The sequence below is a fragment of the Crocuta crocuta genome, unplaced genomic scaffold (genome assembly GCF_008692635.1).
Source record: "Crocuta crocuta isolate KB4526 unplaced genomic scaffold, BGI_CrCroc_1.0 scaffold68, whole genome shotgun sequence".
NCBI classification, from domain to species: Eukaryota; Metazoa; Chordata; class Mammalia; order Carnivora; family Hyaenidae; genus Crocuta; species Crocuta crocuta.
The window spans coordinates 617,220-630,317 of NW_027532426.1; the positions used below are offsets into that span (position 1 = coordinate 617,220).

Consider the following 13,098-nt stretch of genomic DNA (forward strand, 5'->3'; position numbering starts at 1 on the left):
TTTCCATCAAGGTGGTCAGGGAGAGTGGCTTTGATAGGGAAATATTTGCGATCATCAGTGTGACTGCAAAAAGCAGAACCAGTGGCCTCAGAGAGTGTGTCCTCACGTTTGGTGACAGGGGGCATTTCTTACCTTCCTGTTGATACGATGTTCTGAAAATTAGAGTGATCATCTGTACCTCCTATCCTCTTGATTCCACACTTTTCCCATTACAAAGCTTACCCTTCAATTTCAGCACATTTCAAGTGCCCGCCCTGAGCTGGGCATCGTGTGTGGGAGAAGTTGTTCTGCCCTCAAGAGGATTGTGGCCCAGGAAAGATGACAAACGTGATAGTTGGCTCGCACTGCAGTAAAGCTGTCCTGAGGCCGTGAGGGAATACAGGAGAACATAGAAGAAGGGCACCAGTTAGTTTGAGCGGACCCCTAAAGAACACATAGGAGTTAGAGAGGAGAGGCGCTCAGCCTGAGAGACCAGCGCAGGCAGAGGCTGGACATGAAGGCGGGCCAGATATAGCTGGGCAGTGTGGTTCTCACTGCATCACCATCTCCTGGAAGACTGGTTCAAGCGCAGATCCTGGGCAGCGCTCCAGGTTTCCCAGTCAGTAAGCCTGGGGTGAAGCCTCAGAATTTGCCATTTTTAAAAAATTTATTTGAGAGAGAATAAGCGAGGAAGGGGCAGCGAGAGAGGATCCGAAGCAGGCTCTGTGCTGACAGCAGAGAGCCCCTCGCGGGGCTCGAACTCACAAATCATGAGATCATGACCTGAGCTGAAATCAGACAGCTAAGGTACTGAGCAGGCACCCCAGAATTTGCATTTCTAACAATGTGTTCTCAGGTGATGTGGGGGCAAGGACCACACTGAGAACTGTGACCAGTGAAGAAGCCTCGTGTGCCAGGCTGAGTTTAAACTTCACCTGAGCGTGATGGTAAGTGAAACCTTACCAGACTTTAAGCAAGGCCAGAGTCTTGTTTTAGGAAATACTATAGCGACACTATGTACGATGGATCGAAGGGAGGCAAAAGAGGGAGCCAGGGATCGGGGGAGGCTGACAGTGCAGGTCAGAGGAGAGGAGGTTCTAAATGAAGGCACCATGGCGGTGGCCCTGAGGCCTACTATGCAGACATAGTGACCCATGCTGGAGGGCAGGATTGGAGTCTAGGGTAATTCCAGGTTTCTGGCTTGGGAGGTAGTTAATAGAGATGCTCTTCAGTAAGATGGGGAGGGGGAGAAGTGGGAGAGGAGCAAGTTGGGAGGAAGGTTGAGTTACAAATCCAGATACACTGGAATGTCCAAGGAGACGTGTGGGTGTGCAGCCTAAGAACCATCAGGGCTCAGAGATCCGGATGAGGGGAGGTGGGCGCGACAGAGAGGCAGGCTGGGAAACAGAAAACTTCTAATCTCACAGAAGAACTGACTTCACATGCAAGGGAGGTTCAAGCTTAAGGGTGCTCTCAGAAACCTGGGAGGTTGTGAAAGGCAAATGGCAGGAGAATGATAGCTTCCTTGGAGATGGAGATTGAACTGGGCTAGCTAGTGTGCTAGGGAGAAGTGGGGAAAGACCGCTGGGAGGGGCCGGGGTCAGGACAAACACTGGCCGCAAAACTATCCCTTCAAAGAAGCCTGAATTTGATTGGATTGGTTTGTGGAGCAAACCAAAGCATTGTTGGAAAATATATAGCGATTAGCCAACAATCCATGTAGCTTAACAGCTGGGTGAGGTCAGGGAAAGAGACAAATCGCTGTCATGCTAGGGTGACGGGGCATACTGAAGCCTGCAGCCCCTTAATGAGCAATAGCAGAGGCTTTGCGCTGTAGGGAGGTGGGGGCAGGGGGTGGGAAATAGATGGACTCACTAAAGTGATCCAGCCAGTCACTAAACAAATAACAATAACAAGCCCTGGAAAATTCACAAATACATGGAAGTTAAACAATACACTCCTAAATAACCACCTGAAAAAGCATAAAGCTGAAGTCACATGTCAGTAAGGCAAAACTTAATACAAAGCAACAATAACATAGTGTGATATGGACGTAAGGATAGACGTATGGATCCGTGGGCTAGAATGCAGAGTCCAGAAGGAAACCCATGTGTCTGGTCAACTGACTTCTGACAAGGGTGTCAAGACCATGCAGTGGGGAAAGAATAGTCTTTCCATCAAGTGGTGCTGGGACAACTGGATGGCCACATGCAAAAGAATAAAGTTGGGGGCGGCTGGGTGGCTCAGTCGGTTAAGCGTTTAACTTCAGCTCAGGTCTCACAGTCCGTGGGTTCGAGCCCCGTGTCAGGCTCTGTGCTGACAGTTCAGAGCCTGGATTCTGCTTCAGATTCTGTATCTCCCCCTCTCTCTGACCCTCCTCTGCTTGCTCTCTGTCTCTGTCTCTCAAAATAAAATAGACATAAAAAAAAATTTAAAAAGAATAAAGTTGGGGAGGCACCTGGGTGGTTCTGTTGGTTGAGTGTCCGACTTCAGCACGGGTTGTGATCTCACAGTTCAGGAGTTCAAGCCCCGCATTTGGCTGCTGCTGTCAGTCTGTCAGCATGGAGCCTGCCTTGTATCCTCTGATCTCCTCTTTCTCTGTCCCTCTCCCGCACACACACGTATACGTACTCTTTCTCTCAAAAAATAAATAAAACATTAAAAAAAAGAGAATAAAGTTGGAGCTTTATGTTACATCACATACAAAAATTAAAATAGATCAAAGACCTAAATGTAAGAGATAAAACTATAAAACTCTTAGAAGAAATCATAGAAAGCTTCATGATATTGGATTTGGCAATGATTTCTTGGCCATGACACCACAGGCAACATAAGATAGATAAACGGCCTCATCGGGGTACCTGAGTGGCTCAGTTGGTTAAGTGTCCGACTTTGGCTCAGGTTGTGATCTCATAGTTCATGGTTTGGGCCCTGCATCTGGCTCCACACTGGTGTGAAGTCTGCTTGGGATTCTCATTCTCTCCTCTCTCTCTGCCCCAACCCCACTCATGCTCTCTCTCTCAAAATAATAAATAAACTTTTAACAAAAAATTGGACCTCATCAGAACAAAAACTCTTGTGCACCAAAGGACACTGTTAGAGTGAATAGGCAACCCACAGACTGGGAGAAAATATCTGCGAATTATATGTCTGATAAGGGATTAATATCCAGAATATATAAAGAATTCCTACAAGTCAACAATTTTTAAAAAAATTTTAGTGTTTATTTAATTTTGAGAGAAATAGAGAGCACAACCCAAGGAGGGGCAGAGAGATGGAGACAGAGAATCAGAAGCAGGCTCCAGGCTCCGAGCTGTCAGTGCAGAGCCCAATGTGGGGCTGGAACTCATGAACTGCAAGATCATGACCTGAGCCAAAGTCAGATGCTTAACCGACCGAGCCACCCAAGTGTCCCATTTTTAAATGGAAAGGATGTAAGTAGACATTTCTCTGAAGATATACAGGTGTTCAATAAGTACATAAGAAATGCTCAATCAGGGGCGCCTGGGTGGCTTAGTCGGTTAAGCGTCTGACTTTCGCTTAGGTCATGATCTCGCGGTTCGTGGGTTCGAGCCCCGCGTCGGGCTCTGTGCTGACTGCCAGCTCAGAGCCTGGAGCCTGTTTCAGTCTGTGACTCCCTCTCTCTCTGACCCTCCCCTGCTCACACTGTCTCTCTCTCTCTCCTAGAAATAAATAAAAACATAAAAAAAAAAATTTAAAAAAAATAGAAATGCTCAATCATTAGAAATGCAAACCATGGAGGACCTGGGTGGCTTAGTCAGTTAAGCATCTGACTCTTAATTTCAGCCCAGGTCATGATCTCACCCGTTTGTGAATTGGAGCCTCGGAGTTGAGCTCTGTGCTGACAGCTCAGAGCCTGGAGCCTGCTTCAGATTCTATGTCTCCCTGTCTCTCTGCCCCTCCCCCACTTGCTCTCTCTATCTCTCCCGAAATAAATAAGAAGAAACTTAAAATTTTTTTTCTAAAAAAAAAATAAATACAAATCACGACTACAATGAAATACCACTTCTTACCCGTTAGACTGGCTATTATCAAAACAAAAAATAACTGTTGTAGGGCATGTGGAAAAATTGGGACCGATGTGTATTGCAGGTAGGCATGTAAAATAGTGCAGCTGCTGTGAAAGTACCATGGAGATTCCTTGAAAAGTTAAACATGTGATCCAGCACTTCCACTTCTGCGTATGTACTCAAAAGAATTGAAAGCAGGGATCCAAACAGATATTTGCACACTCAGGTTCATAGCAGCATTATTCACAATAGCCAAAAGGTGAAAACTACACAGATGTCTAACAGTGGGTGAATGTATAAACTAAATGTGATCAATACAAACAAGGGAATATCATTCAGTTTTAAAAAGGAAGGAAATTCTGACACTTGCTACAACATAGGTGACCCGTGAAGACATTATGCTGAATGAATAAGACAGACACAAAAAGACAAGGTAGTCCTGGAGTAGTCAAATTGATAAAGACAGGAAATAGAATCACGATCATCAGAGGCTGGGGGGAGGAGGAATAGGCAGTTTGTGTTTAATGAGTTGAGTTTCAGTTTAGGAAGATGAAAAAGTTCTGGAAATAGATAGTGGTGATGATTACACAACTGTGTGAATGTACTTAATGTCACTGAAGTGAATACCTGATAGGGTTAAAATGGGAGATCTTATGCATATTTTACCACAATAGAAAACAAATCAAAGACCTAAATGTAAGAGCTAATTTTATAAAAGTATTAGAAGAAAATCTAGGAGTAAATCTTCATGACCTTGGATTTGACGATGGATCCCTAGATTTGACACCAAAAGCACAAGCAACAGAAGAACAACTAGACAATTAGAATTCATCAAAATTTAAAATTTTGTGCTTCAAAGGACGCTATCCAGAAAATGAAAAGACAACCCACAGAAGGGAAGAGTACATTTGCAAATCATCTATCTGACAGGGGACTTGAATCTAAAATAGATAAAGAACTCTTACAGCTTAATAACAAAAAGACAAATGGCCCAGTAAAAAGGGGTAAAGGATCTGAAAAGACATTTCTCCACGTTAGTATACAAATGGCCAATAGATACATGAAAAGATGCTTGATCGCTGGTCATTGGGGATCATGCACATTAAAACGGACTCAAATCACTTCACACCCCACTACGATAACTAGAATCAAAAAGTCAGATGATAACAAGTGTTGGCAAGGATGTAGAGAATTTGGAACCATCATACACTGCTGGTGGGGATGGAAAATGGTGCAGCCTCTATGGGCACCAGTTTTGCAGTTCCTTACACAGTTAGACAGAGCTACTATGCAACCCAGCCATTTTGTTCATTGGAATGCAATAAATCCCTTGCATTCATCACGTTTTTATGCAAGAAAATAAAAACATATATCCACAAAAAAACTTATACACAAATATCCATAACGGCATTATACATACCAAAGAACGGAAATTACCTAAATGCCCATTAACTGATGAACAGATAAGTAAATGTGGTGTGGCATATCCATACCATGAAATGGCATTTGGCAATAAAAAGGAAAGAACTACACAGTACTACATGGAAGAACCTTGAAGACATGCTAAGTGAAAGGAGCCAACGCAAAAGACCAAGTGTTCTATGATTCCGTTTATATGAAATGTCCAGAACAGACAAATCTATACGGAGAGCAAATAGATTTGTGGTTGCTTATGCCGGGGGGGTGGAGGTTTCTTTCTCTACTATTTTTGTGAGAGAGAGCTAGTAGGTCTTTGTGGACAGGGTTTCTGGATTGGGAGAAAATTTGGGGTTGTTTTTAACAGTTCTCCAGCTTGAATCTGCTCTCCTGGGGCGTGCCCTTCTCCCAACTCGAGCTGCTTCCCAGCACTCTTTTCCACACTCAGCTTTCTCTTCCTTCACCTGCAGGAGTTTGAAGATGCAGGAGTTTCAAGTCACTGGGGTAGCTTCCTCCCACCTGCCAGCTTGGACTTGGGCCTTTATGCAAGCTGCCCCTTTAAGAGCACTCCCCCTCCACCCCAGCTCCTCCCTCCTGCCTCTGACCGGATTTCCCTATCCAGGCCCCTCCCTTTAAAGCCACGGCTCCATCTTTCTGGCTGGCTGTGTACAGAGACCCAAGCACCCGCGGAGGGGGCCGTGGGTACCGAGAGTGGGCGCGAATGGGTTATGACAGGTGCACGTGGGACACGGAGCCACTTCCCCGGGGCTTAGGAGGGGCCCGGAGCTGGGACGGGATGGACCCTGGGATGAAGCAGAGCCGCTCGGGTGTGGCCAGGACATGTCACTGAGCAGCCGCTGTGTGCCAGGCACTGTGTCAAATCCTGTCTGTATCTTCTGCGAAGCTGTTATTGTTCCCATTTTACAGACAGGGGAACGGAGCCCAGAGCAGCTAGCTGACTTACACAGGGCCCTACGGGCAGAGCCAGGGTCCGGCCTCAGGTCAGTGTGACTCCAAAGCCTTGATGTTGTCTCCCCTGCATCACCCGCCTGATGGGTCCTGGCTTCTTCCCAGACTTCCCTTTTCTTTGGTTTCTTGTGTGGTAGAGTGGGCTTAAGGCGGAGGAGAGATGGGTGACCCTCCCCTCCCTCAGCACCAGAACTTGGGTCCCTTCATCCTCCCAGGAGTTGCTTGGAGATGCTGCTGCTGCTCCTTTTCTTGCTGCTGTTGCTGCCACCGCTGGCTGTGCTCTGGCAGCGGCAGCCCCAGGATGTCAGGCTGTCCTGGCTTGTGGGCCTCCAGCACCGTGTGGCAGCTGCGACCCTGCGCTGGGCGGCCGCCTGGCAGAGGCGGAGACTGGAACAGAGCACACTGCATGCAGGCCAGAGCCAGCAGCAGGCCCTGAGGTGGTGTCTGCAGGGAGCCCGGGGGCCCCACAGTCCCCTCAGGGAGACCACAGGTGTGTTTCCGAGGGTCTGGGGAGGTGGCCCCAAACAGACAGAAACCCGACAGGATAGGCAGATTCCAGAACCCGAGGATGCCCTTCTCACCTACTGCCAGCACAGAGGGGCCCAACCCTGAGACCCTACCCAGGCTCAGGATTGTTCAAGATGACTTTTCATTCCTGGGTCCCCGTAACCCCACCCCCACCCCCCGCCTTGCCCTAAGCCTATGGCAGCTTCCTTATTAAGGGTCTCACCAATCTTGCCTGAAACTCTTGGGGAACTGTGGCTTCAGGACAAGCTTATGATCTCTTTGGGGCTACAGATATAAGCACCTTCCGGAACCATCTCCCTCTGACCAAGGCCAGCCAGGCCCAGGAAGAAGAAAATGAGGGGCAGCTCCTGCCTTCTACTTCACCCCAGTACTACGGGGAGGCCTCTCTGCAGGTAAACTGACAAGGCTGGAGCCCAGCCCCACCAGAGACCCCCTACTTGCAGCCAAACCCTCCCATCAGGGTGGGCAAAGAACCCCCAAACTGGGGGCTCAGGGACTGGCTCAGGCCCAGGGCCAACACCCTCTCTTGTCTCCCTCCAGGCCACCTTGCTGGGTCTGGCAGCCCTAAACAAGGCCTATCCAGACGTGCTGGCTCCTGGGGGGACCGCCTGTGTGACCCCTATGTCCCCCTGGCCCCACCCTCTCCCCTGGCCTTGGCCTGCCCTGGGCCAGGTTAGCGCCCCCGGAGCCAAGCACCCTAGGGCCCTGCTGCTAAAGGCATTGAGGTCTCCAGGGCTGCGGGCACTCGAAGCTGGGACGGCAGCCGAACTCCTAGATGTCTTTTCGGGCCTGGAGGCCGATGGCGAAGAGCTCGCTGAGGCAATAGCTGCCGGGAACCCAGGGCCGCCTCTCCCCAGACGGGCAGCCGAGCTGCGGGAGGCCCTAGAACAGGGGCCCCGAGGACTGGCCCTCCGGCTCTGGCCGAAGCTACAGGTGGTGGTGACTCTGGACGCAGGAGGCCAGGCTGAGGCTGTGGCTGCCCTGGGGGCATTGTGGTGCCAAGGGCTAGCCTTCTTCTCCCCGGCTTACGCTGCTTCTGGAGGTCAGCGGGACTCAAGGCTAGTGAGCTGGGGCAGGGGTGCAGAGGTCACACAGCTAGCTGCCAAATAGTGAGCCCTACATAATCATTTGATCCCCCTAAAACTGACACCTCTGTTATACACTCAGTGTGTATATATACTCAGTGCAGAAACTGAGGCTCAGAGAGTTTAAGAGATTTGCACAAACTCACACGACACCAGCATTTAGCCCAAGGTCTGCCACCACCTTCTCCCAGCTAGGGCTGTAGAGGCAGCACACTGAGCCCAGGGGGAGCCAGGAAAGGGGGTGGGAGGGCAGGAGTGGGGACAGCTGCTCAGAGAACTGGGGCCTGGGGGCCGGGGGGGGCGGCTCCTGCCTGGGAAAGAGCAAAGGCACNCCTCAGGGGTGGTGGGCTTGAACCTGTGGCCAGAGCAGCCGGGCGGGCTCTACCTTCTGCCACCTGGAGCTCCTTTGATTGAGTTGCTCCCAGTCAAGGAAGGAGCCCAGGAAGAGGCTGCCTCTCCTGTCCTGCTGGCTGAGGCCCAGAAGGGCGAGGAGTACGAGCTGGTGCTGACCGACAACACTAGCCTTACCAGGTGATCACCTGCCCAGCCCCCTGGGACCCTATGGAAGGCCAGGGATATGAGCGAATGGGCCCCTGGGGCTGACCTCGCCCCCTCCCCCCCCCACACCTGTCAGGTGCTGCCTGGGTGATGTGGTACAGGTGGTTGGTGCCTACAATCAGTGTCCGGTCGTCAGGTTCGTCCGCAGGTAGGTGACTCCCTGGGGACCCGAGGGGCCGTCCTTGTGCCCTAGGCTCCTCTGTCTCCTTCTTCCTCCCCAGGCTGGGCCAGGCCCTGAGCGTGAGAGGAGAAGACATTCGAGAGGACATGTTCTCTGAGGCCCTGGGCCGGGCTGTCAGGCAGTGGCCAGGGGCCAAACTGTTAGACCACAGCTGCGTGGAGAGCAGCATTCTGGGTAAGCTTCTCCATCAGCTCCTGCCCCCCATACTTCAGTTGANCTCTTTGGTTGCTCCTAACATAAGTCCTACCTCGGATCTAACTCCCATCCATCCTGCTGCAGTCTCTCCCCCTTTCCTTTCCTGACTTGCTTCATATTTACGATTAGGTTTGGGTTCCTCTCCATTTTCTCCCCTCTCTACCAAGGAATTCCTCAGAGTAAGGTGTGTCCCATGAACCTCAGAGTAAGGTGGAAGAGGTAGGGGCAGCGGCACTGGCCTTGGGATCTGCCCTGTTCACAAAACAGTGTGAGCCATGGGGGGTTGTCTGCAGATTCCTCCGAGGGCTCGGCTCCCCACTACGAGGTGTTTGTGGCGCTGAGGGGCCTGAGAAACCTGTCAGAGGAAAATCGAGACAAGGTAAACAAGACAGGGACAGGATGGGACTGCATGTCCCCTTCACCCTGCATGACCCCAGGTGCCCTGGGCACAGCGGATTGATGGGGAGGAGGGAGCGGGGAGGAGAGCCTCCTGAGGCTCTGAGAAGGGAGAGATGAATGCCACAGACACATGTGGACACACGAAACACCTACCGCACACACCCCGGGCACCATCAGGCATCCCTCACCCACATGCCACACAGCCACACACGCCGGCCTCACTCAGCGTTCTGTTTCCAGCTTGACCACTGCCTTCAGGAGGTCTCCCCCCGCTACAAGTCCTTGCGGTTCTGGGGCAGCGTGGGCCCTGCCAGAGTCCACCTGGTGGCGCAAGGGGCCTTCAGAGAACTCCGGGCGGCCCTTGCGGCCTGCCGCTCATCCCCCTTTCCTCCTGAGATGCCCCGGGTCCTTAGGCACAGGCACCTGGCCCAGTGTCTGCAGAGGAGGGTGGTGTCCTGAGCTGAGGCCTGCCTCCCGCCCCCGCCCCCCTCATAGGCCACTTGGTACGTTGTTCTGTGGCCTCTCTGGATGGGAACTCTTGGCCAAGATCTTCGACTCTGTGTCACCTGACAGTTGCCCATCGGAACTCCAGGCCTTAGGGAGGTCTAACCTGGCCAGCCCGTTTGGATGAGATGATGTCAGCTGGCGCCAGCAGTGCCCTCCCTGAAGCCCGTGGCGCCCTCTGGAGGACACTGCTAGGTTCCCAGCCGCGCCGCTGGCTCCTGGGTCCCCAGGCCCAGTGCACTGCGCAGGCTGGAAGTGTTAATGCTTAACGCTCCCAGGAGCGACTCTCAGTCAATAAGAAACAGGAGTCGGAGGAAGAGACCTCAGCATCATTGTCCCTGTGTCTTCTGCACCAGTTGCCCATAGTGGTAACCGTCTCATTAACACAATTCTTACTGGTTTTCCTTCCATCCTTCTCATCCCCATGTTTTCGTGTACTTTGTAGGATTACCTCCCAAATAAACCTCTTGCACCCAGATTCTGGTCTCAGGGTCTGTTATGGAGAAACTGTGGTTGTGTCACTCGCCCAGCTCCTGCTGAAGCGTGGCTCTCCCCACCTTCAGCTCTGGACGCCAGGGCTTTCCCCCGACGCTCCACTCCAGGTTGGGGTAGTCTCCGGGACCCCTACCGTGGCCTAGGTCAACCCAGAAGACCCAGAGCTCCCTCCTCCTCTTTCTCCCCGCCAAGCTTACCCTAAATGGGGAAGGACTGCTCCCCAACTTGGCTGGCTCAGCACAGGTCCCTGTCTGGCCCAACACCCACAAATCATCTCCGTGGGCAGGGGCTGTAACTGCAAGTCAGGAAGTATCACTACAGGAAGCAATCTCAGAGACCATTTGGGTTAACTGTCCATCTTAGCAGTGGGGAAACTGAGGCTGTGAGGCTTGCTCACGGCCCCACAGCTCCTCCTAAGTAACATGGTACCTGTTCCTGAGCAGTCGCTGAGTCACCAGTTCTGCCTCTGAATCACTGTTGGATTCCATGACCCACACCCAGGCCACCCAGCTCCCCATCAACCCACAACTTCTTCCTGCTAAACCCTCCCGTGGCTCCCCAGTGCCCAAAGGATTAAGACCAATCAGCTTAGCATGTAAGACCCTCTGACCCACCCTGGCCCTCACTTACCTGTCCAGGCCCCTGTCCCCTGAGAAGGAAGTCTCAGCTATGATGACCACAGCCTACTATCCTGCATGAGCTAAGCACTGTTACCTTCAGGTCTCTGCTCAAGCTGTGCCTCCTGTGGAATGCCTCCTCCCCAATCTTAGCTGATGGAAATCCACTTGGCATGCAAGGCCTTTGGGGGGTCCTTTCCCCCACTAAGCTATCATTATGCTGGGTTGGACTTTGGAGCCTCTGGAAAACTGGGCCATGTCCAATGTACACGTCCCTTGAGCGCCCGTGCAGAGCCTGGCAGAGAGCAGGTGCATAACAGACATGGCCTGAGTAAAAGAGACCCTGGCTTGCAGATGGCACGGTCCTTCCCTCGGGGTCACTCACTCTCTCCTGATGGCGGTATTGGGACTCCATCCCCTACTCCAGGCCACCTGACCAGGAGGGACACGGGGCAGGTCCAAGGACAGCACCAGGTTTGGCTCTTTCCTCCCCCTCCCCAGGTTCCGTTTCCAAGATTTCCCACCTTGGAGGTTGGTGGAAGGGACAGAGGGAAGGGGAGAACTGGGGAGAAGGGAGAGGTGACTAAGAAGCCTTTTTCGTGAAGGAAGAGGGCCGTGGAGCCTGAAAGAGCCCAGGGGCAGCAACAAGGGGCAGAAGGGAGAGGCCTGCTGCCTAGCTGCCCTCCCCCCACCCCATACACCAGGTGGAGCTGGGTCTCACAGCTGCCTTCTCTCCTGCCCTAATTAGCAGCTGCCCCTCCCCCCCCAACACACATACATTGTCCCAGGCCAGCGCCCCAGCCAGGGTCTCTTTTGTGTTCCCAGATTCCTGGGTGCAAGGTGGCCTCGTTAGTGCCCGGAGACCGCCCCATCTCCAGGGAGCAGGCAGACAGACAAGGGGGGGCCCCGGGGCACCGCGATCGAACTCCCGCTTCTGAGAGCCTTGGCGGCCATTCTTTGGGCCCAACCTGGAGACGGCCGCTCTGTGGGAGGCTAATCTTAGACTTGCCTTTGTCTGGCCCCAGAGTAGACGCAAATACCCCCGTCTGTCCTGCACCACCTCAGAGCACTATAAACCCCAGGCCCTTGATCGGTGGTCAGTCAACGGCCTCAAAGTTCCTGGCTATTTGGACCACTGCAGACAACACCTTTCCTGGCTACCCCACTCTGAGCTCCAGGCACCATGAATCCTCCGTCTACAAAGGTAAAGACATCTGGGGATGGAGGGGTGACTCATCATACCAGGGGGCAATGAGAGGCTGGAAAGAAGGCTTGCTCAGGGGGCTGGAAAGAAGGCTGAGGCATCTCTACTCTCCGTCTTTTCCCATGGGGGCCCAGAGGCAGGGGACTGGGTGCGGCCTTAGCAGAGGACCGGCCTCTACTAGCTTAGGATTGTGCTCGGTTCTTGAGAGCTCATGTATCAGGTGCTGTTTGCACCTCCTCTCTCGTGTCCTCCTCCCGGCAGCCTGCACTACAGGAATTACTTAAACCCCTTTACAAGTGAGGAAGTTGTGCCCCATGAGACGGTAGGAAACTGGTGCACAGGCCACAGAATGCAGTTTCCCTGGCAAGGGAGCAGGCAGACAAGACAGCTTGGATCCTGCCGGCCCTTGACTTGCTCACCAGTCCTTGGTTTGCCCATGTTGGGACTATCCTGAGTATCTGTTTCCCTGAGTGAACAAACTTCTGGTGCAGACTCACACACCCTGGTTTTCAGGTGGAGTGGTAAGCCCTCTAACGGGGGTACAAGAGACTAAGGGTACCTCAGAAAAGAGGGAGTCACTCTACCCAGGAGTCTCAAAGGGCTTCCTGGAGGAGATGGTGTGCTGGGGCTTGAGAGATGAGCAGGTAAAGGAGCCAGAGAGGAGCCCTCCAACAGAGCCTTGCAGACAGGGGCCGGGAAACTGGGGGACAGAGTGTGTTAGGACCGCAGGAGGGAGGGGGCGCAGAGCCAACTGGGTGGGGCCTGGGCCAAGGGGCTGAAGGTGGGCACGGCGGGAAGGACCCCCCACCCCCAGCGCCTGGTCTCGCGTCTCCTTAGGTTCCCTGGGCCGCCGTGACGCTGCTGCTGCTGCTGCTGTTGCTACCGCCCGCGCTGCTGTCGCCAGGAGCGGCGGCGCAGCCCCTGCCCGCCTGCTGCC

The 13,098-nt window shown here is 52.8% G+C and overlaps 2 protein-coding genes across 6 annotated transcripts in view; both read left to right on the plus strand.

The window, feature by feature from the left end:
* Positions 1-6,075: 6,075 nt before the first annotated feature.
* On the plus strand, positions 6,076-10,323 carry GHDC (GH3 domain containing). 5 transcript variants are annotated; one of them, XM_077779315.1, is made up of 10 exons: positions 6,076-6,161; positions 6,354-6,427; positions 6,611-6,885; positions 7,194-7,315; positions 7,464-7,965; positions 8,347-8,539; positions 8,643-8,714; positions 8,788-8,921; positions 9,236-9,321; positions 9,582-10,323. In XM_077779315.1, the coding sequence occupies exons 3-10, from the start codon at positions 6,624-6,626 to the stop codon at positions 9,798-9,800; spliced, it is 1,590 nt and encodes a 529-aa protein (XP_077635441.1). In that variant the 5' UTR covers positions 6,076-6,161; positions 6,354-6,427; positions 6,611-6,623; the 3' UTR covers positions 9,801-10,323. The 5 variants fall into 5 exon arrangements, with proteins under 5 accessions (XP_077635441.1, XP_077635438.1, XP_077635440.1 ...); XM_077779316.1 differs by having other exon boundaries at positions 6,108-6,128; XM_077779312.1 differs by having other exon boundaries at positions 6,076-6,427.
* A 1,661-nt stretch (positions 10,324-11,984) lies between these two features.
* The window catches only part of HCRT (hypocretin neuropeptide precursor), a 1,630-nt gene continuing 516 nt past the window's right edge, over positions 11,985-13,098 (plus strand). The window contains exons 1-2 of the mRNA XM_077779345.1: positions 11,985-12,161; positions 12,999-13,081. Coding sequence (XP_077635471.1) covers positions 12,141-12,161; positions 12,999-13,081 — 104 coding nt within the window. The 5' untranslated portion in view covers positions 11,985-12,140. The remainder of the gene's footprint in view (positions 12,162-12,998; positions 13,082-13,098) is intronic.